The sequence below is a fragment of the Apostichopus japonicus genome, chromosome 12, assembly GCF_037975245.1.
Source record: "Apostichopus japonicus isolate 1M-3 chromosome 12, ASM3797524v1, whole genome shotgun sequence".
Lineage (NCBI taxonomy): Eukaryota > Metazoa > Echinodermata > Holothuroidea > Aspidochirotida > Stichopodidae > Apostichopus > Apostichopus japonicus.
In genome coordinates, this window is record NC_092572.1 from 10,354,655 (window position 1) to 10,378,256 (window position 23,602).

General features: G+C 35.5%; 2 protein-coding genes across 3 annotated transcripts; both read right to left on the reverse strand.

Annotated features, from left to right (window-relative positions):
• Positions 1-947: 947 nt before the first annotated feature.
• On the reverse strand, positions 948-8,070 carry LOC139977096 (alpha-N-acetylgalactosamine-specific lectin-like). 2 transcript variants are annotated; one of them, XM_071986141.1, is made up of 5 exons: positions 7,905-8,070; positions 6,635-6,748; positions 5,157-5,336; positions 3,601-3,825; positions 948-2,717 (listed from the first exon to the last, which is right to left on the reverse strand). In XM_071986141.1, the coding sequence occupies exons 1-5, from the start codon at positions 7,927-7,929 to the stop codon at positions 2,536-2,538; spliced, it is 726 nt and encodes a 241-aa protein (XP_071842242.1). In that variant the 5' UTR covers positions 7,930-8,070; the 3' UTR covers positions 948-2,535. The 2 variants fall into 2 exon arrangements, with proteins under 2 accessions (XP_071842242.1, XP_071842241.1); XM_071986140.1 differs by having other exon boundaries at positions 5,157-5,366.
• Positions 8,071-10,757: 2,687 nt separating this feature from the next.
• LOC139977095 (uncharacterized) lies at positions 10,758-22,572 on the reverse strand. The gene is made up of 7 exons (XM_071986139.1): positions 22,319-22,572; positions 20,646-20,759; positions 17,780-18,199; positions 16,931-17,025; positions 14,678-14,828; positions 12,755-12,976; positions 10,758-11,660 (listed from the first exon to the last, which is right to left on the reverse strand). The coding sequence occupies exons 1-7, from the start codon at positions 22,341-22,343 to the stop codon at positions 11,482-11,484; spliced, it is 1,206 nt and encodes a 401-aa protein (XP_071842240.1). The 5' UTR covers positions 22,344-22,572; the 3' UTR covers positions 10,758-11,481.
• Positions 22,573-23,602: the final 1,030 nt, after the last annotated feature.

Sequence of the window (23,602 nt, forward strand, 5' to 3'; positions counted from 1 at the left end):
ATGTCATCTGTAGGAATTATTGCCTTATTCCGAAAATTGATTCTGAATTGAGTATTTCTTCTGCTCTTCTTATGCCGATAAACACATATACACATCCATAAAAAACACACCTTCAGAGAATACAAAACTCACGCATACACACACGCATATATGTACATACACACACATACACCCACACACAACTAAATACACATACAAATACATAGGCACACATGCATACAAACACGTACTTACGTACAAAACACCCACACACAAACTGTAGCTGTAACATACAAATATTAAACTTGGCTTAGTCATTCAAACTTTACCAAGTTTACCGCGTTATCTCTAAAAGACCTCCATAATCATAGAAAAAAAAAATTTAACACAGAACTAATGAAACCAACAAATCTGGAGTCTTTGAGTGAATCGTAATATGATTTATGTAATGTTGTGCGTTCACTTGCTGCCATTGTTGACAAGCTACATCTTCTTAACAAAGAAAGAAGGTTACACATTTAACCAAATATATATATATATATAAATATATATTTATACATATATATTGCCAGATTTGCTTGTCAACAACGAGAGCGAATGAATAATATATATAGAATTATATATATAAATATCAATATTTACAAGTTATAAATTATTTATAAATTATAGTTAATATATTGAATTATAGTCATAACGTCATTCTTATGTGGAATGATACTGACGAAACTCGTCTTGTAGTTTTTACATTTATAATGTACTATGTTGTTTGTAATCCATAAAAACACGTAAACATGTAAACACCACTGTAACTACGAATAAAAAAAGTTGCAAAAGTACTCTTCTACCACACCGTCTACCAAGATCAAGCACAGTTTTAGGATCTTTCGTAAATGTGCACTACTTAATCCTTCCCAATAACCTCCCCACCATACCCCCCCCCCAACACACAAAGCCTAACAACAATGAAATGGTGGGAAGGAGTTACAATTAACACCTGTCAGCACTTCACTGGTTAATTCATCCTTAGTCTCAGCTTTTATTGTTCATTGGTAAGGACTTGTTGAAAAGCAGCTTGCCATATGTTAAGAAGAAAATATCATTTAATTTAAGGTAATCGTAACAAAATATCACAAAACAAAACGCAAGCAAATCAATATATTGGGAGCCTAAACACTGTGTGAGATGCTTTACGTTGTTTACTTTGTACAAATTTACAAAAACAAATGTCATCAGAGCCATTCAACTAATAGTATACCTTTGCTTTTCGTTTAAAGAGGAAGTATTTGATCTACAAAAAAATATGCATACAGATGAAATTTGAGATACATAGAGCATTGGTAGCTTAGCAATGAATAGCTCGAATGTTTTATTAGTAAAATCTGAACGTATGATCGTCGTTTTAAGATTCTTGGTATCCATGGCCTGCGTAGGTTAAAGAACACCCTGTGGTTATCGTTACATACAAAGTTGGAAAAAAATATGTAGATCTTGTGGTAAAAGGATAACTTTTACACAACTAATTTGTACGTGCTATCAAAAATGGTAGTGCCAAACGTTTCATGTCTTTACAACTTTTAAATTATCACCATAAACACTTACATAAATCAAAACACTTACAGATATCACCCTCAACGGTTACAACACAGAGGTACAAGGTCTATATAATCCGTTACTTCGTGCAATTATGTATCAAAACTGTTAATACTAATGACAAGTTTTAATTTTCAAAATCACAAATAGTTCGTGTTACATGCTCTTTACAACTTTCTAATTATCACCATAAACACTTGCATAAATCAAAACACTTACAGATATCACCCTCAACGGCTATAACACAGAGGTTCAAGGTCTATATAATCCGTTACTTCGTGCAATTATGTATCAAAACTTTTAATACTAATGTACAAGCTTTAATTTTCAAAATCACAAATAGTTCGTGTTGCATGCTCTTTAAGCTTTACATAATTACACAAAATTTGTGCAGACACACGGAAAGTCGGAATTGTATACACTACTATTATGATGTGATCAAAACGTTAGTTACAAGTATTTAGTTACTGATGTCGTTTCTATCGTTGCAAGTAAAATATCGATGTACTAACCAACATATACTATATTATCAATAGAAACCATGCTCAGATATGACAACGAAGTCAGATAGACAACGGTCAACGTAACCATACCACAGCCACCGATGACGGATTCATGTAAACATTCTTAACAAAAGTCCCAAAAGGTTTTAATATGGCCATTGCTCCAACCTATGTCTCAAGATCCATGTGTCGCAGGTTGGATTAACTCCAATGTATCATTAATATTTACAATCATGTCTTCGTCAATTTGCAAAAGCGACATGGTAAAGATATTTTGATAATTAGGGGCCGAGAAAATTAAAATATTTTCATCCAAAAGAAACCTTTCTATATAATCAAGTGTCTTTAAAAAGACTAAGGCATCCATTGATCACGATGATTCTGACGGAATCAAAATGCTCAAGACTGAAATCTAAATGTCGGCTGAGAATCCCTTCAATACCAGCCAGTAAAAGGTCAATATTTATAACCTGTGTTCGCATATGTAATGCTTAACATCCCCGCATTCACCATCGAGCCATCTACCATCGTATACAATAGTCATGTGAACACAACTCTCCCCGGGAGTATCGCCTTGTGGATCTCCATGTTTAGTTTCCCAGTTGAAGAAAGTTGCTGGCTCGCCAGATTCCGTTATCCATTCAACTGGAATAAAATTCGGAAGGGGAAGGTAACCGTAATTGACGAAGGATAGTAACTGGCTCGTGATAATTATATTTTTCAGTCTAATGAATTTAACAATATAGTCATATGGTGACTCGTTTTATTTTGTCACTCTCGTGAATACAACAGGTAAACGTACCATATATGTATTTATTTCATGATGTTCTTTTAGCACTCCCCACCATATCAACCGCATCAACATCTAGTAGGCCCTCACATCGTTTTCAATTAGACTAAACATGGAATAGGGATGGATGGCCTTATTAAGAAAACAAAATGCATATTTCTTATTCGTTTATATATATATATATATATATATATATATATATATATATATATATATATATATATATATATATATATATATATATATATATGTATATATATATATATATATGTATATATATATATATATATATATATATATATATATATATATATATATATATATATATGTTGATATATTACTTCTTTCGTTTATATCTCCATATGGTATTAGCTAATTGGCAATATGATTCGCATGGTGTAAATCTTGCCGATACCGTACTAAAGACACGGATTTCTTTGGCCATCAAAAACTAAACGCTTTGGCGTGTTCGTGTTCTCTGACAAGTTTTCACTCACGTTTCTATGGATCAGCAAGTTAACCACATATGTACGTTCACAATGCTTCATATTAGGCGGGTGGGGCAACTTAAGAATTATCTTACTACGCCTGTCACTGAGAAACACATTTATGCTGTTCTCTGGAGTAGGCTTGATTACGGCAATGCTCTTCTATTGGTGTACCTACATACCTCCCATCTACCGATATTGCAAAGGACCACAGCGATGCGCTAAGTATAGTAGAAACTACAATACTTACAATCCACTTCCAAATCATTGAGACCAATCCAAGTGTCACTGAAACCATCTGTGTTCCGTTCCTGTACAAGATCGTTGAGGAAGGTATTTTCTTCTATTGAGTCCACCGTTACTAAATATGAGTACTGGGTGTACTGTCTGCAATAAGACGCTGCAGCTTGGTAGGTTTCGAGCCCTTCCATATAACAGTACTGACTCCCTCCATAGGCTACCCATTCGGAACATCCTGTTTCAATGATAAGCAAAAGACGAAGTCACTGTTGTGACGATTCAGTAATCGTCGGCAAATAATAGATATAGAAGAAATGGGTGTGTCGATACGACTAAATAGTTACAAAGTACCCGAATGGTAGCAAACATCTGAAACTTGATGGCGATCAAGCGGTGAAATCTTGAAACTGCTATTTTTCCAAATGAAAATGGATTTGTTATTGATGAAAAGGAAATAATTTTTAAACATCGTGGTTAAACTTGATTTGAATTTCTAGGGTACCGTCTTTACCAAATAATTATGTTAGTAACGATGTGTCACGTGATCAATTTCAAACCAAAAGGGAACTTGAAGCTATGTACATCCATTTTCCTTAAAGTTGGGTCATATGTCAATATGAACAGCCTGCAGACAATGCTATGAATGTTTGACTTCACATCCCATTAAATGAGCTTAAAACCCTTTTTAATCTCAGGAAAACTCTGTGTAGAGAGTTATATAATGAACTGGATGTTTAGAAATATTGTTTTCGTTTGTCATCATTCAAACCTAAATCTCCCCTGGACTTTAAAGCTTCGGTATTATATTAACATTGCTCATGATTTTCTTGCACGCTGGAAGTATTATCAATGACATTCGTAACCAAAGGCCAAAATTGGCTTTGACAAAATGCCCGCATATAAATGATATATATAATAATATATTATAGATCGGTAAATCGATTGTAAAAGAACGACCACGTGACTATATGACAATATGTCAGTAAAAAAAGTAAAACAAAAAAATCAATTTTCAATGTATGGATTAACTTCACAATCAATGGCGACAATTATCAAATGAAATCGGAGAGAAAGCTCTAGTAATTAAAATTTGCTACGAAATTTGAGTGCTAAAGAAACTTTCAAAACTCGATGTAGCTTTTAATCCTAAGGATGGTATAAATCTAAAATGGAATATATCTAGCTGTCACGTAAATAATTTGTCTTTTTAAATAGAAACATAGTAAAGTAGTAGAAACACAGTAAAGATAATGAAAAGACAGATCAGTCGTTTTCATAATTTTGGGTACAAGCCCACTTTAAATACAATTGTTCTATATTGGTAAGTTGCTTAAGTATTTCCCAATTATTCTGACAAGATTCAAGAGATGCGGCATTGGTGTAATCAAAATTGTTGAAATATGTCGCTACTCATTTCGTTATAAGTGATGAGATCTAGAGAGTGAATGATAGTATGATTGCTTACAATAAAGTATGCACACTTAAACGATGTATATTGGTAAGTTCTGTTAACATATTATAGAAACAGTCCTTCAAACAATAGCCCAAAAGAATCCATTTACTCACTGGAATCAATGACAGGTAACAGAGGCACTGTCATGATGGGCGTTGTTATTTTGGGCGTGTTTGTTTCGAATGTTGGTATTTTTGGTGTTGATATTTTGGGCGTTGTTAGTTTTGGCGTAGTAATATTTTGGGTAACCCAATGTGTGGTCTTCTTAGATGTTGTCACACCGCTGGTGATTCCTTTTAATGGAAACAATGGTGAAGATGCCACTTGCAAAGAAAACATATTAAGAAAGATAACATATATAGATAACATATATATTTCTATTAATTTAAGGTTTTCTTAACAACAGCCACGATATTCGAGATAGAATCTCACAAATATTTCAAAGAAATTGTGCAATAACATACAGTATAACTATCAGTACAGTAGAGCTATCACGAACAGTAGAGTTATCATATACAGAAGGGTTATCAAACCCAGTAGAACTATCACAGAGAGTGGAGCTATCACATAGAGTAATTATATCACATACAGTAGAGATACCACGTACAGTAGAGCTATCACATTCAGTAGGGTTATCACAAACAGTAGGGTTATCACACACAGTAGAGCAACCACATACAGTAGAGCTATCACATAGTGGAGCAAGCACATAAAGTATAGCTATCACATACATTAGGGTTATCAAACACAGCAGAGCTATCACAGAGAGTAGAGCTATCACATAGAGTAATGCTATCACATACAGTAGAGCTATCACATACAGTAAGGTTATCACATACAGTAGGGTTATCACATAGTGTAGGGTTATCACAAACAGTAGAGCTACCACATACAGAAGAGCTATCGCATAAAGTTGAGCTAACACATGCAGTATAACTATCACATACAGTAGAGCTATCGAACACAGTAGAGCTATTATATAAAGAAGAGCTCTCACATACAGTAGAGCTATCACATACAATAGAGCTTTAATATACAGTCGATCTATCACATATAGTGGAGGTACCACTAATAGTAGAGCTATTACATACATTATATTAATCACGTAGAGTAGAGCCATCACATAGAGTAAAGCTATCACATACAGTACGTTATCACAACTATCACATACAGCAGAGCTTTCACAAACAGTAGAGTGATCACTTCTAGTAGGGTATACACATCAATGGAGCTATCACATTGAGTAGAGATATTACATAGTGTAGAGCTTTCGCATGCAGTAGAACTATCACATACAGTAGAGCTATCACATATAGTATAGTTATCACATATAGTAGAGTTTTCACATGTGGTACAGCTATCACATACAGTAAGGTTATCACATACAGTAGTGCTATCACATGCAATAGAGTCATCACATACAGTAGAGCTTTCACATATCGACATCAAATTCAAAAAATAAATCCTTAATTTGTTGATCTATGCATACTTTTAAGACGTTAAACGTAGTTTTCTTGTTTTTTCTGCAATCAATTATACAAGACAAAGTTAGAAAACATTTCTTCAAATAAGAGTACTTCGTCGTATTTACCTTTGGGATTTAGTCCTGATGACTCAGAAGGCAGTGGTCCTGGTCCTGGTCGACACTTGAAAGTTCCCTTTATCTTGCTCTCAGCAGAAAGCACTCCTCCTGAGAAAACTAAAGCTGGAAGAAGGAAAAGTGTGTCGTACCTCCTGTACCATTATTTTCCTGCATTTTATACAATGAGCGAAGAGCGAACAGTGACCCAGTGTACATTAATCTCTTTGTTCAGGTAGTTTAGATTTAAATTTTACAAAAATAAGGCCACTGTTATTTTTAAAACATTTACATTAAATGTGATGGTTCATCGCTAAAGTTCTCTTTCAAGCTGATCAAGCGTAATAATCAGTTTTGAAATCAGCTTCTAACAGCATGACTGCTGCCGACCCGGCTCAACGCGACCGTCGTTGCGTTAAAAAAAAATAGTGGATAGTCTGGTACTGTTAGTGTTCCAGTTTTAAGTCGCGTTGGCTTCAGTCGGGAAAACTCAACAAGAAGCGTCCTCCTGACTGGCAGCCTGACTACATAAATAAAACTGCAATTTTCACTAATGTAACTAAAAACTATGCGACTGGACAAGGAGTCTATGGAGATGAGGATGCCTACGACAGGAAGTAAAGGAGGTACGGTACCGCTTGATTTCAGTTCACATCTCTCTTTAAATTACGCATTGTTCTGTTATATCAATAGGCCTACTGAAAGCATAAAACGACTAGATAACACTTCATTTTAGATTCGTGTATTAAAAAACTCGCACTAAATGGTTGGTACATCAACTACTGTTCGCGTCCCACAATCGTGCATCAGTAAGAACTACTTTGTTTTTTAACCCCGTAACCTGTGTTGCAGGACATGAAGAGTAGTTACTGTACGAGCCACGAGTATCGGGTGGTTGAGTAATATCGTTACCAGTTGGACAGTGTTTGATATGTGTCTTAACAAACATGTAACTAACCACGGGACAGTCATTTTACATGTGACCTAAACGAGCATCGGTTGTTTAACAGAAAATGATCCTTGTGCCTCTTGAGCAGTCGATTACTTTTCGGGTCAGTTGTAAGACCTTCGGCACAGTACTATCGAAAACTAGGTACGATGGTCGATCGATCTCGGTAAGTCGGGTAATGTGCGGCCCGGTGTAAGACTGATCTAACCAGTAACGGAGAAATCATGTTGCATGTGACCTGACCTACACGTGAACTGTTCATTCACAGAAAACACGACTATCAAAAGCGAAAGCACGACAGTCTAATGTTAAATGACGTAAAGTATAACTTACCCATGAGAAACAATAGCACGATCATCTTCAATCACAGTCAAAGTAGCTTTAATCTAGAGGATTTTTTTTTATATAACCTGCATAAAATCACAACTATGCCAAACCAGAAGGAGAAACAAATTTCCTGAACGTTACAGTCGCAAGAAATATTCCAAAAGAACTTTCAAGTACATTTATACACAATGCTTACAAACAATGCTCTTCATTCAATAATATCACGCTACGATTGTTGCTGGTATATGAAATAAACTCTACCTGGCCGTCGATAGAAGAAACTGCACAGTGAGTTGGCAGCATATAAAATAATCTCGTCTGAGATTTAATAATTTTAAAATCGAGATGGACAATATTATTGAAACGTTTCTTGAATAGGATTGTTTAATAGTCATATCATGAAAGCGAACAGAACTCATTCAGATGAAAAGCTGAGAAATCGATTGATTGGAGAGAAAAAGAGGCTATTATTTAAAGCTTCGTCGTTGTGTGTACCAATATACCTTCTTCGAACTTAGCAACAATAAACCTCAATATGCAATAAAGTTTGTTTGAGTAAAAGGGACATATAGAGTTGACTTTCAACAATGTAAAACTTCACACTTTTAATGTTAAAAAAGGCCCAACTCCAAATCCATGTTCCGTTTCCAAAAGGGTAGAAATTGGTATTAAAGTACAACTACGTAATAGTTTTCGTTACGTCACAGGGGAGCGTAGTTGAATGCAATCATGTAACTGTTTTGCGCAGTGCGTTGGGTATGTAGAAATCTCAAACTAGCGAAAATAATACCTTCCTTAACAGTCTGTTACAAGAAAGTTAAGATTGGGATTTAGATGAAAAATCACGGCTTGGTACATACGACATCAAACAAAACATAGAATGATTTCTTTTGTCAAAACTTCATTACATTTTCCTCCTATCAAGTAACAAATACTACGCAAAAATCGGCTAAATTGCCTCGGTTAGAAAAAATAGGAAAAAAAATGACATCATTTGTTTACCAAGTCGAAACTGCATGATATCGTTGCAGGGCACTGCTTACTGCTACCACGTACAGTTAGTATACACGCACTAATACTGTACGTATACACAGCATAGCTAGCTCACAAATATTGCAAAATGGAGGCCGGTGGCATTGACCGTAAATATAATGATGATAGGTTTTCAGATTCAGATAGCGATAACAAAGAAAGCCGGGAAATGGAGAACATGTTTGAAAATCGTTGGTAAATTTTTCCCTACATGTTCCAACCCAGAGACCAGCGAAAAGGAGGCCGGATCGGACAGAGATGTCGAAATTGCTCGTCTTGATGGAACACAACAGTAACGATAGGCCTAGGCTGTATAGGTTAGTTGTCTGACTTGTTAGACCTAGATCCGATAAATGTTACCTAACTTTTCCCATGATAGAAATAACTCGGAAATAAATCTTGGTCTTAGGCAGCTAGGCTAGCTGAGTACAGTGTTACTGAGCTATCAGTGTTAGACGAACACGAAACTTGCGCAAAACTCTGTACTGTTGTGCACCCATATTCAGATGATATTTTGTTTACTGTCCGTGACGTATGTTTACGTCTTGGATCTTTGTTAGCACATTTTGCCTATGCAGTTTTGGCCACCGTGGTAGTTCCCACATGAGGTCTATCACCTTACGGGATGAGCTTGGTAATTAATTTAATTAAAACAGCAAAAGGAAACAATCGTGGAACTCCAAATTTGGAGTATAGGGGTTTCATCTATAACTTCTCAATCTGTGCAAGTTTGAAGGGAATGTGTAACGTGTCTCTTGACCTTTAAGAGAGGGATATGATATCAAGCGCTCAAAATATAGCAGGGACGGGGTTTTTTAAATTATTTATTTGTATTTATTTACTTATTTATTTTTTGATCGAACGTTTTCTAAACCTCTTATGAATCAAAATAGTACTTACGATATATGTATTAAAATACTGACGATATATATATATATATATATATATATATATATATATATATATATATATATTTATTTATATATTTATATATGTGTGTGTGTGTATATAGTACTGTATTCAAGTTGAACAACATTAGCCGAATCTGAATGCAGAAAGATTTACCTAAAGGTAAAAGATAGAAAATGAAACCATAAACAAAGGGATGATTTGGTTTTACATTTATTTCACACATAACATATATGTTTATTTCAAAGAATCCAATAAAATGTTTCTGTTGGACACAAAATAACACACTATATACAAAAACAAATACAGGAAATTAATTCGATCAGTATTTTCTGAACATCTCTTTGTTACCTTGTTACCTTGAAATTTACGTTTCTTACCAGATTTTATAATATTTATTCTTGATTTTTACTGGTCAATTGACTCCTACCACACTGACTAAACACAGCAAACAATCCTTAAGTTAGGGCGATTGGTTCCGTCAAGGATTCTTTTCCTTCCAAATATCTGTAAGACCCCTTTCAAACCTGCATGAAATATGTACAATATAATATGTAAGTTGAAAGAGGAAGTTGGGTAGGGCTGGGCTGGGCTGGACGCGAGGGTTTTAATAGACATTAGGACGTTTGCCACAAACGGACACTTTTTTATTTAAAACGAAAATTTGCGATAAAGGGCGTGACCGTTGTACTCCATGCCTCCGCCGCCCCTACAATATAATATACTATAACCTACGTGGTTATTTCAAATGCGTATTGGAAAGTTTTAGCAGACATATGCAAAAAATAACTACGTGCAGCATCAAAGACAGCATGCGCTATAGCGAAAACTATGTTAATGTACACTTTATTTAAATAAGTACATCTGTAGAGTCAACTTAACGATATCTAATCTTTTCAGTTGTTTTCTTTTTTGTTGGGGGAGGGGCGATTTTTAATTGTTTTTTGTTAATATCTTCTCTTTAATTCAAACGGTAAGCGGTGCTTGTTTTTGTTCACATTTTATTCATTCAGTGAACGAAAATTAATTTGACTGTTTCAAATTTATAGCCTTAAGTTTTTTTTTCTTAATCATATTGTTTTTATACATATTTGCATCGCGACATACAATCTGAAGACGGTAAATTTCAACTGCATTATTAGCAAAATGTTGACTACGAATATAAATTTCAATGACATTTATACATTTCACACGAGAAAGATAAAAACGAGTAAACAAAATTAAAGCACGTTTATATTTGCGATTTCCGTACGGGAAAGTTATTAAAAACAGCTTCTTCATACAACGTTGATTGCTATACGACATCAAAAGTTAAAAATACATGTATACTATATTGAAGAAAAAATGTGGATATGAAACATTCAACCAGCTATACATAAGACTTTAGATACCATAAATTAACTAGAATGTCACATTAACACTTGTTCGGTCGAAATCCTACTTCGCAAAGTAGTCTCTTTCTCATGCTAACAATTGTACTTGTATTTTTTTTCTTTTTTTTTTTATTCATTCCAATCCGATACAGTGATCATCTTACTCAAATGATAATTGTAATTTGGTAAGATCTACAACATCGATAACAGAGTTACTTTGTAGCATTTCTTCAACTTACAGTACTTATATGTCCTTGAAACGCCAACGGTCAGTCACATTGACCTATTTCCAAGGGTATGGATGGCCTTTGGCAAATGTAACTAAACTTGCTGTTACAAGCAGTAGCAATCCATTGACCAATCGTTCGGTTATAAAGCCCACAGTGTACTGCATGTGGACGAGTCTGATTTACGGGGGCTGTTTCTTGTCCATCCTCTTCCCATACACCTGCAATAAAAATAAAATAATGAAAAGAAATTAACTTTGTCGTTGTCGCTCATATAAATGAGACATATTAATCTGACAAAAATCATTTGATTCCGAGATCGCTCTGCATGAAGTGAAAGGGAAGTTACTTTAAAACGAAAAGGAACTACTGCAGTTAGGTATGTAGAAAGATCCTAAGCAACAGCTCGTTTATGTTACAAATGCGTTGGCTAGTTGATCTCAATTGCCAGAAGCAACTATGTTTAAGAATATACCTCAAATGATCAGCTTATCATTGGTAAGAGGGGGGGGGGTAGGTCATTTTATGAGAGGTCAAGACATTGCTTGGAAGAACATCTTGGAGTTAAAACCTCTCATCCCAATTTTCCAAATAATTGGATGTTCCATTTCAATAAGTAAACTAAACAATCAATTACACATGCCATTTAAAACACACAGGATAACTTAGGCTATTCATGTCGTTATTATACTTAGCTTCAAAATATGTAAATTACACTCTGAATTGCTCCTCAAAGACTGAAATTGAAATCGGCTTCTCGGTGCAAACCTTTATTTTAATTTTAAACCAAAAATGTGTTCATATGAACAACAGAACAAGCTTGGATGGCGTTGAGCACAGTTCTTTGTTTAAGGTTGTCATAACCTCGAGGCACGTGGTCCCCCTCCTACCCCCCCCCCCTTCCCCTTGTTTAACACCCTCTGAGTTCAATTGATGCATTTATTGTTTTTGATTGCCATGTTATTGCGTACGTACATTACTGAGGTGACAAGTCAGTTTTAAACGTCAATATCCGTGGAACATTAGATAAACATTAATGTTCTAGCAGTCACAGTTTCAGTGATAATATTTTGCACAATACTGTTCAGATAGGCGTAATTTAAAGACCTCTTGGTTGAAAAGCGTGTGATGTCAACGAACATTCACTATGAATTTATGATGAAGACGGTAGATGATAGACCGAACGTCCCAAACAAGAGGACAGCTCAAGTGTGGCGAATGGAGAATTAACATAACATTAAGAATAAAAACTATATAAATATCAAAGAAATATTTATTATTATATATGCTGTCAATTTTCTCCCTTGCTTCTTACCTCTACTTTCGTTGTACTGTGCGTTCATCCAAAAGCTCCTTCGATCATTAAAAAGGCTACCGTTGAAACCGTTATTAATACTGTCGATGGAAATCAGATGACTGTTAAAGAAATGACATCCAGCAGCCGCTTCATTCCTCGTGACCCGCGGCTTCCGTAAGAGATACATGTCATGTGGCTCCTGCGGCTGTGGCGTCGTGATATTTATATATTTCCAACATTCTGAAATCGAAGAAAGAATAGAATAACTCGAGAGTTTCCTGTGAGAAGAACCAGACTTAGTAGTTTGTCATGTCTCCTGTGGTGCGTAATTACTGATCAGCTAATCTCGGTCTTCTTTTTTTTCTCATTAACGAATTCAATTTTGTGGCTTGGTGACTTCACTTTTTTTGGATGTTCTTGTTTTATATAACCTGGCCTAGTCAAGTGATTGTAGTGCTTGACGCGTTTTATTCACCGTCAACCTAAAAGACAAGCAAACCCAAGCATACTATTTAGCTTAAAATAAGGATTTACTGTGATGAACAATCATAGATATCAGGGTTAACAATTGTGTCAAGTGGCCAGTTGTTTCTCTCCTCATATTTTAAACTTGGCTCGCAGAAACCAAGGTCGTGTTAACGGCTTCCATATTTTACAAACTATAACTATTATACGAAATTCCATCGAAGATCCATGACACAATCTATACTTTATTGATCAAGTTATCGGTCTTTTGTGGGGGAATATTAATCTTCTGTCATCTCATGAATGGAGCAATCATCGTTCTCTAAGCTGCTTTGGAAATTAAGTATCCCATAGCATCATATATGCCAACGATGGTTATTGGCCGGTTTCATAGCATCATATAAGCCAACGATCGTGCTTGGCCGGTTTAATAGCAACACATATGCCAACGATCGTGATTGGCCGGTTTCATAGCAACACATTTTCCAACGATGGTGATTGGCTGGTTTCATAGGAACATATAGGGGGCGCTGTGGTCAAGTGGTTAAGACAGTGGACTTGTGATCTAATGATTACAGGTTCGAGTCCTGGCCAGATCATTGCGTCGTATCCTTGGGCAAGTCACTCCATTGCCTCTCTTGCACCAGGTGTATAAGTCGGGACTTGCGAGGTAACTTGTAAAAATAGTTGCGTGCCCCGGTTTGTGGCTGCACCCTATGGGAAGTCCCCCGGGGGACACGTGGACGTGATGCACTGTGGTACCCCAGGAGAGGTTGATTGAATTGTGCCCACTTAGATTGTAGGTGTGACAAGTTACCAATAACCAAGCTTAAGCTGTAAAATCGTGTGAGTGGGCTTTGGCCATGAACAAGACTAAACACCATAAATAATAATAATAATAGTAATAGTAATAATAATAAGATATGCCAACGATGGTGATTGGCCAGCTTGCATCTCCATGGTGTTATAAGTAATAGTTAAAGGAAAGATATTTTCAACTGTAACTGTTACTATAACGTTCACTAAAATCCCACCAGGCAGGAGTCATTAAGTTAGACATATAGTTAGACATAAGATCTTGGATAACATTTCTTTTCTTGCAGTTTTCCGAGTGCTGAAAATAGTCGATAACTTAGTTAATAGTTGTAAGAGAAAAAAAAGCAAAACTTCCGCTGACAAATTCTTAAAATCCCAATAAAGGAAAAAGAATAAAAGAAATCTCAAAAACCCACTACTATAATAACAACCCAATATTTGTTTTATGATTTCCGATTTTATTTCTTTTTCTGAAAAAGTCATGGTAATAATAGTTTCATTAGTGTTTTTGTCTTTTCGTTTCTTTTTTTTTTGGGGGGGGGGGAGGGGGCGTCAATAATGATAAAACTCGTAGTTAATTATAGGCCTTTCTCTCGTTTTACCCGAGTGGGTGGATCTCCCTGAAAATTATGTTTTCTATTAGTTATATTGAGAACTTACCTCTGAAAATACGGAGACTGCAACTGCTGTTGTCATCCCAGCGATAAATCAAATGATGGGATCCCATGGAAATGTTACCAAACGTGTCTTGACTCTGGACAGGATATCTATCAAAGCTATCGAGCTGCGCATTGTGCATCAATGCAGGTGTCTGTCAATTTAAATATCATATTAAATAGTAAAATATACATGTAGTTCGACGTGATGCATTAAAGTGATGTTACTATCTATGTTATTGCCAATTACCAAGAGATTGAAAATCTTTGTGTATAATATATATATATATATATATATATATATATATATATATATATATATATATATATATATATATATATATATATATGTATATATATATATATATATATGTATATATATATACATATATATATATATATATATAAATATATATATATATATATATTTATATATAAATATATATATATGTATATTATATATATATATATTTATATATATATATATTTATATACATATAAATATATATATATATATATATATATATATATATACATATATATATATATATGTATATATATATATATTTATTTATATATATATATATATATATATATATATATGTATATATATATATATATAAATATAAACATATTTATATATAAATATATATATATGTATATTATATATATATATTTATATATATATATATATATATATATATATATATATATATATATATATATATATATATATATTTATATATATATATACTAGTGTTTGCACGGGTTATCCGGGTACCCGGGTACCCGACCGACGTGATACTACCCGGTTCCTAATTTATTACCCGAATCCTACGCAAAGTGTGATTTAAAAAAAAAAAATAAAAAAAATTGGCAAACCGACGGTTAGGCAGATTTCCCATTGACTTAGTGTGGTGTTAGGCTACAATGTGTTCGAAGATGACAGCAATAACGAAGGTACCCGCCCGACGTGATACTACCCGGTTCACTGAATCCTACGCAAAGTGTGATTTAAAAAAAAAAAAATTGCAAACCGATGGTTAGGCAGATTTCCCATTGACTTAGTGTGTTGTTAGGCTGCCATGTGGTCGAAGATAACAGCAATAACGAAAGTTTTCCATGGATATCTTATAACTGCGTCACAATTTCAGCTAATAAACAGATGGGTAGGCTAGATTACCCCCATTGACTTAGTGTGGTGTTAGGCAACCATTTGGTCGAACATAACAGCAATAACGAAAGTATTCCATGGATGTCCTATAACTGCGTCACAACTTCAGCAAATAAACAGATGGTTAGACTAAGCTAGATTTCTCATTGACTTAGTGTGGTGTTAGGCTACCATGTGGAAGAAATAATTATTTACTCATTCGTTTATTTCATAGAAGGAAAGGCTGACAAGGAATTTTACGAGATTTTTATGGATTATAGACGGGATAACTAAAAAACAGAAATCGCAAGTGGCTTTTTACTAATTGTTTATTCCAAATGCGATCACTTTGCGCGAATCGCGCAATATCGCGGCAAATGCGAACCCTGGGCCTGCATAATAGATAGTAGTAGTAGTAACAACTAACAACTATATTGGATATTTATATGGTTTGATCCAATAGACGTGCACGAGCAAGCATTAGCAGCGGCGGCAGTGCGATGTTAGTAGTAATGCTAATTATAATTAAATAATTAATTTATTAACAAGTTAATGAAAGAAACAAAAGCAAATAAATATTATTGAGGAGGGTTTCATACCTTATCTTATACCTACGTATTTGAACATGAAAACATTGTCAGTAGAGAATATAATGCATTTATTACAGCATCCAATATGTAATTTCTTAAAAATCGTGATACGCGAGGGTAAACAATTTTTCCGGGTACCCGGATACCCGACGGGTAACGGCCCTCGGGTACCCGGTTCCCGATTTTTGGACCCGTGTAAACACTAATATATACATATATATATATAAATATATATATATATTTATATATATATATATTTATATATATATATATATATATTTATATATATATATATATGTATATATATATATATATGTATATATATATATATATATATATATATATACATATATATCAGTGTCATTCTATACTTTAACTTTGAAATACCGATCAACCCATACGTTATTCTATCTACAACTAAGGGATGTGATATTTTGGGTATATGAATGAGCAAAATTTGTCCAGATAAACTGATAATAATGACTTCGAAGTAGAAACTAAAAGTTTGTCATACCGAATTCTCCCAAGACCATAATGGTGGCTGCCAAGAACCATCTTTCAACTTAATAATATGTACGTCTTTAGGACATTGTTTGATCTTGTTTTGACCTAGGAAAAAAGAAAATAATGCAGCTTGTCAAATTCATTACAATTCCCTTTAATGGCGATGATAATTAATAGTCGATAATAAATCGAAAAGGGTGCCTACGATGTACCATTAGACAGGGTAATAACATGTGTACGCTAAGGGGACATTGTATTATATTTCTCAGACTTGGAGAAAGAAACTGAAACAGCTTGTCAAACTTATTGTATATCCATATTTCGTAGAGAAGCTATAATTAGTAATCGATAATAAATCGAATAATAGACTGGCTACGAAGTACGGGGGTTTGATTAGATTGTGATTAGAGGTCATTGATTCGAATCCCGTTTTAGCCTTGAATCTCTCTGCTCTTCTACAACTTGATTATTTAACAGGAAGTCGTTTTATCTTCATTTAAACTGGAGAAAAGGAAATGAACCAGCTTGGTCAAATTCATAATAATTCTCCATATATGGCGATGGTTATTAATAATCGATGACAAGGTTCACTGCGGAGTACCATCAGACCTCTAAACAACTTGTTAATATGGAGTATGCTAACATTACACAACTTGTCAAGTTTCTCGGTAATTCAATCTCTTTTCTTCAGCGTTAGTAATTTATATATAGCTAGTGAGATATCGATACCATGCGCAATTTTAAATATAAGTCGAATTCGTTTTCTTGAGGAACGAAATAAATCCAGTTGGGATTCTCGTTGACAAGAATAGTAGTATACCTTTGATTTGGCATTTCAACTGTTAAACATATTACTTGCCTTTATATTCGCACACAAAACGACATGGTCGTTGACAATCGTAATCTTTCCATTTATTGGTACCGCCAGAGATGAACATCACGTAGCAACCGTCTGGATCATTGAAAGTATTGCCTCCGAAATCTCCAAAAGGATCGATGTATGTTACAGCGGTTCCGTCATCCCAGAACAATGATTGGCTTACGTTACTAGCAGAAATCTTGTACTCTGCACCGGCAGGCCTTGGTTCTCCGTTAGCTCCTATCCAGTAATTATACATTCCGATTTCCTCAAAGAGGAAATCGCTCTCTTCTTTGCTTTCGATGAAAACGAGTTGCGATGTCTTGCCTTCGCATTGGCTGCGGGCATCTCCGTGTCTCAATTTTTTGTCAGAGAAATAGTAACACGACTTGTTGAAGAAAATGAACCCATCTGGACAAACTGTGAAAGAGAAACACCTGACGACGATCAAAACCCGCTTCCTGTCTTCCGTTATTATTATCTATGCCAAAATTACCAGAATGGAAAACAGAGGCGGGGTACCCAATCCCGCCCCTCCAACACGCACCCACAAGCAAGCATACACGCAACCCTTCCCACCCATTTCCCCAGGGTAAAAACCCTTATAGATGCATATTTTCCGATGAAAAGTACCCATTTCTCATTTAACAAGAGCACACTTTGGTTGAATATTCAAAAGTAATAGCTGCCCTGTTGTTGCATAATTAAGATCAAAATAGTGATTAGAATGGCCCTTTAGTTGAAAAATATGCAAATTACCGGAATATGTGATGAGGAATGCACAGAGGATCCATTCCTTTTTCAATATATTATAATTTGTTTATAGTGAAATTTGTTTTGCTTGTTTTTCTGTTTGTTCGTTCGTTCTTTTTATTTTGGGTTTGAATGATGAATATTTGAACAAAATGTTCACCAAAACTTCCATTACAATACTTAATTCATTCAATCTGGTGAAAGTTTTATAAGAATACCGAAATTATTTAATTGAAATATATAAACGCAGCCACTTACATTTTCAGCTAGACCATCATCATTGCTTGCTGTGAGCAACATAAGCAAGAGGGCAATATACGCACCCCTCGCAAACATCCTTAGGGAATATTTGCTTTACATAGTGGGTCACATAAACTAGTTTCAACCCCCCCCCCCCTCCCGAACGTTGCACGTCTCATCGACATTTATTGCATTCATAGCCAAAGGTCAATATCCACTATTCGACATTTGACCTCTGACCGTTCCTTCTGCAGGATTTTGAAACATGAACTCCTATCACAGTGCACCTTATTACCAAGTTTGAAGAAATCATCTAACACAAACAACAAAAAGCGATCAGCTATACCGAACGATTACGCGTGCGTACACTCGCTAGTTTGCATACAAACGCGCTGTAAGAAATGCTGTTGTGGAGAACTTGCACGTGCGTGTACTAGCTTCACCAATCTGTGTGCATAGAACAGAGTTATATTCTCTATGACCTAATATGTAGTTCTCTATGATCTTAAATTGACCTTTGAACATGTGACCGTCACCCTCAGTTACCATGGTAACCACATATGTTATAGAACTTGACATTCCCATATTACCTGTGAAGATTGCATGTATTCAATTTTTCTCATTGGAGTTTATAGCAAAAGATTTCTCTTTACTTAATTTGACCTCTGATCTTTGACCTTTCCTTCCGAGGGCCTGAGAGACAGTCTATTCTCGTGTTGGACCAACAAATTTGAACCAAGCAACAAAGACACATTTTTCATTGTTGGTCAAACATTAGCAAAGTGGTTTTTGCAAGACTGCTGGACCAACGTTGGCTGTAGGTTGGTTGATTGTGAACACGATTTCATGGTTCAACAGGAAAATAAAAGTTGTGCTTAAATTTCTAAAAAAAATATGTTGTAAACAACTTTCTCTAACCATGTTTAAATTTAAATTGGTAATTTAATCAACTCCCGTGAATATGCATTTTGTCTACTTTGGAAGTTGACCTTTGGCCTCTGTAACTTTGTTATTTATTCATCATGCTTCAATCATTGTAAACTAACTAGCCTAGGCTAAATTAACGTATGTTGTAAGGTTTGGCCTTGGCAAGTCATATAAATGCAAAAAGCACCCTGGACATGTTAGGTATTGGCACTAAAGTTAGTGGTTTATTCACACATCACTCCTCAAAACATAGCATTATGCATACTTTAGCCTACTGTAACTTATGTCTAGGTTACATTCCGAACAACAAATAATACTAGCCTGCATTAAGTCACCATGTACTCTGTATGACTGTTGAGCCGTCAGAACAATTGTGTTATCGGGATAGTGTTTACATGACTACCCAATAAGTTTTTTTTTAGAGGACTGCCTATCACATTGTATATATTCACGTGATGAAACAAATAAATCAATCAATCAATCAATAAGAAAATGGAATCAGTGGATTCGAGCTACCGTCAACCACAAGTATAGCTTCCAATGTACTATGATATCAGCAATCAGTTTCTCAATCTGTCAGTTTATCTGCATAGCAGTGTACACAATAATTCATTGCATTTGTATGAGAGTACGCCATACTGTATTTCAGCTAGTTCCATATACTGCCTCAAAGAGTGGTTGCAAAACGAATTAAACAGATTTCACACAAAACAATTGATTACATGAAGTAACGAAACGAGGTATCACATACAGTAGAGCTATCACATACAGTAGAGCTATCACATATCGACGTCAAATTAAAAAAAATAAATCCTTAATGTATTGATCTATGCGTACTTTGAAGACTTTAAACGTAGCCTTCTTGTTTTTTCTGCAATCAATTACTAGACAAAGTTAGAAAACATTTCTTCATATAAGAGTACTTGTAATATTTCGTCGTATTTACCTTTGGGGTTTAGTCCTGATGACTCAGAAGGCAGTGGTCCTGGTCCTGGTCGACACTTGAAAGTTCCTTTTATCTTGCTCTCAGCAGAAAGCACATCTCCTGAGAAAACTAAAGCTGGAAGAAGGAAAAGTGTGTCGTTCCTCCTGTACCAGGCAATCATTTATTTTTTGCATTTTATATATACAATGAGCGGAGAGCGAACAGTGACCCCGCAATGTTGATTTACAATCTTTTTGTTTAGGTAGTTAAAATTTATATTTCACAAGAAAGAGCCACTGTTATTTTGGAACAATCAGATGGTTCATCGCTAAAGTTCTCTTAAAACATGACAAAGCGTACTAAATTCAGTTTCGACATCAGTTTCTAAGAGGATGACGAAATAATTCCTTCAGGTTAGCCAACCGACGCTCTGGCTCGGCCCCGTTCGCCGCTGGGTACGATGCGCGGAAGGCGCCGCCAGTTGAAGCTTCCTAAGGCGCTGAATAACTTTTAGGGGTAGGTTTGTGCGATGCACGAAATGCGCCGCTTGGTCAAGACTAGAGCTCCGCTGGTTTTATTACTGACGCGTCAGTAATTCTTTCCCCTGCCCACTCCACGCGGCATATTATTCTTGCTTTATTTGTGATGAAGGGTTGAGGAAAGAAGTAGTTCTGTCCGAAATAATTTAATTGAATTACGGTATTAGCACTACGAAAGCCGGTCGCAGCCTGCCAAACTGCTACCGACCCGGCCCAACGCGATCGTCGTTGCGTTAACAAAAACATCGTGGGTAGTCTTGTACTGTTAGTGTTCCAGTTTTAAGTCGCGTTGGCTTCAGTCGGGAAAACTCAACATGAAGGGTTTTCCTGACTGGCAGTCGTCAGTGTGCGGGGGTACATAACTAACAACTGCAGTTTTCACAAATGTAACTAATCACGGGGTAATACATTTGCATGTGACCGTAACGAGTTCATGTCGTTAACAGTGAAACAGTCGTTGTGTACGAGTAAGTGTGCGGGGAGTCAGTTGTAAGTCTTGTACAATTTGAAAACCAGGTCACTACGGTCAAGTTGAGTACTATCGTGATCAATTGGGCAGTGTGTGGAATGTGTATTAACAAACATGTAACTAACCACGGGAAGTCATTTTACATGTGACCTAAACGAGCATCGGTTGTTAACAGGAAATAATTATAATAATAATAATAATAATAATAATCAGCAGTTATTTTTACGACGCTTAAGCAAACACAAATGTGGGAGACACCCGCGAGGGCTTATGGATTACAACATTCACGTCGGGTGGCTTCCAATTCAACATATTAACTCAAATTTGGAATCTTTTCAATCTAGAGAGCCATTTCAGATGAGAAAACCGTAGATTTCTCTTTGATGAAAAACCCACTTTACTACGACCCGGTCGGGTGTCAAACCCGGAACCTTCCTATAGCTAGGCCACATTGCTTCAAATGCCACCGCCTTTATCCACTCGGCCACAGCACCGTACTATCGAAAACTAGGTACGCGGTCAGTCGGGTAATGTTTGGCCCGGCTGAAGTCTGATCTAACCAATAACGGAGAAATCATCTTGCATGTGACCTGACCTACACGTGAGCTGTTCATTCACAGAAAATACGACTATCAAAAGCGGAGGCACGACAGTTTAATGTTAAATTAACATAAAGTATAACTTACCCAAAATAAACGATAGCACAATCATCTTCAATCACGGTCAAAGTAGCTTTAATCTAGTAGAAATTTTGTTTTATATTACCTGCATAAAATCACAACTATGCCAAACCAGAATATATTTCTTAAACGTTACAGTCGCAAGAAATATTCCAAAGAACTTTCAAGTAGGCTACATTTATACGCAATGCTAACAAACAATGATATTCGTTCCAGCTGATATATGATTAAATAAAATCTACCTGGCCGTCGATAGAAGAAACTACACAGTGAGTTGGCAGCTTATAAAATGATCTCGTCTGAGATTTCAATAATTATTAATATCGAGATAGACAATATTATGAAAAAGCTTCTTGAATAGGATTTTTTTTTTATTGTCATATCTTGAAGCGAACAGAACTCATTAAACTTAAACGCTTATTTTAAACGCTCAGCTTAATATACCCGTGAAGTCTATTGATTTGAGAGAAAAAAAGATGCTATTATTTATAGCTTCGGTGTTTTGTGTACCATTATACCTTCTTTGAACTAATGAACAATTGCCTCAATATGTAATAAATTTTGCGAAGAAAGGGGTATTCAAACAAGTGGCTTAAACTATAGCAGGGACGAGTTTTATGTATTTGTTCGAACGTTTTCTAAACCTCTTATGTTTCAAAATACTAATAACGAATATTTAATTGCTTGAAGTATAGTGTAACTGAGATGAAAAATATCCGAAAAAATCAATACAGATGCTGTATGCGCTTCTATATGAATAACCGCTTTTCTGAAAGAGGATAGTACTTAGGCTTATAAGCAGTTGGTTAGAGTTGGCTAGAGTATGCTGTGCAGACTTTGAACCCATATTTTGCTAAGGATAAGGAAGTACTTGAAAAGGTCCAGAGGAGGGCTACTAGGATGATTAGTTCCTTAAAGAGTGTTCCTTATTATAGGCGGTTACAAATGTTGAATCTCACCACACTGGAGCTTAGGAGGTTACGTGGGGACTTGATTCAGGTTCTTAAGACTGTGTATGGTTTTGACAATTGATCCTTTACCGACTTTTTCATGTTTGCTAATAGTAGTTGTACCAGAGGTCATTGTCTTGAACTCCAAAAGTCACTAAGTAGGATTAATATTCGGCATAACTGTTTTTCTAATAGTGTTGTGAATGAGTGGAACGGTTTGCCTGAGAAAGTTGTACTTGCAAGAAGTGTCAAAGGGTTTAAGAATGCTTTGGACAAGCATTTTAAGCATTGTAATCGGGTCAGAGTGTTTGTGTCTTCAGTTTTGTTTTCTCTCCTATAG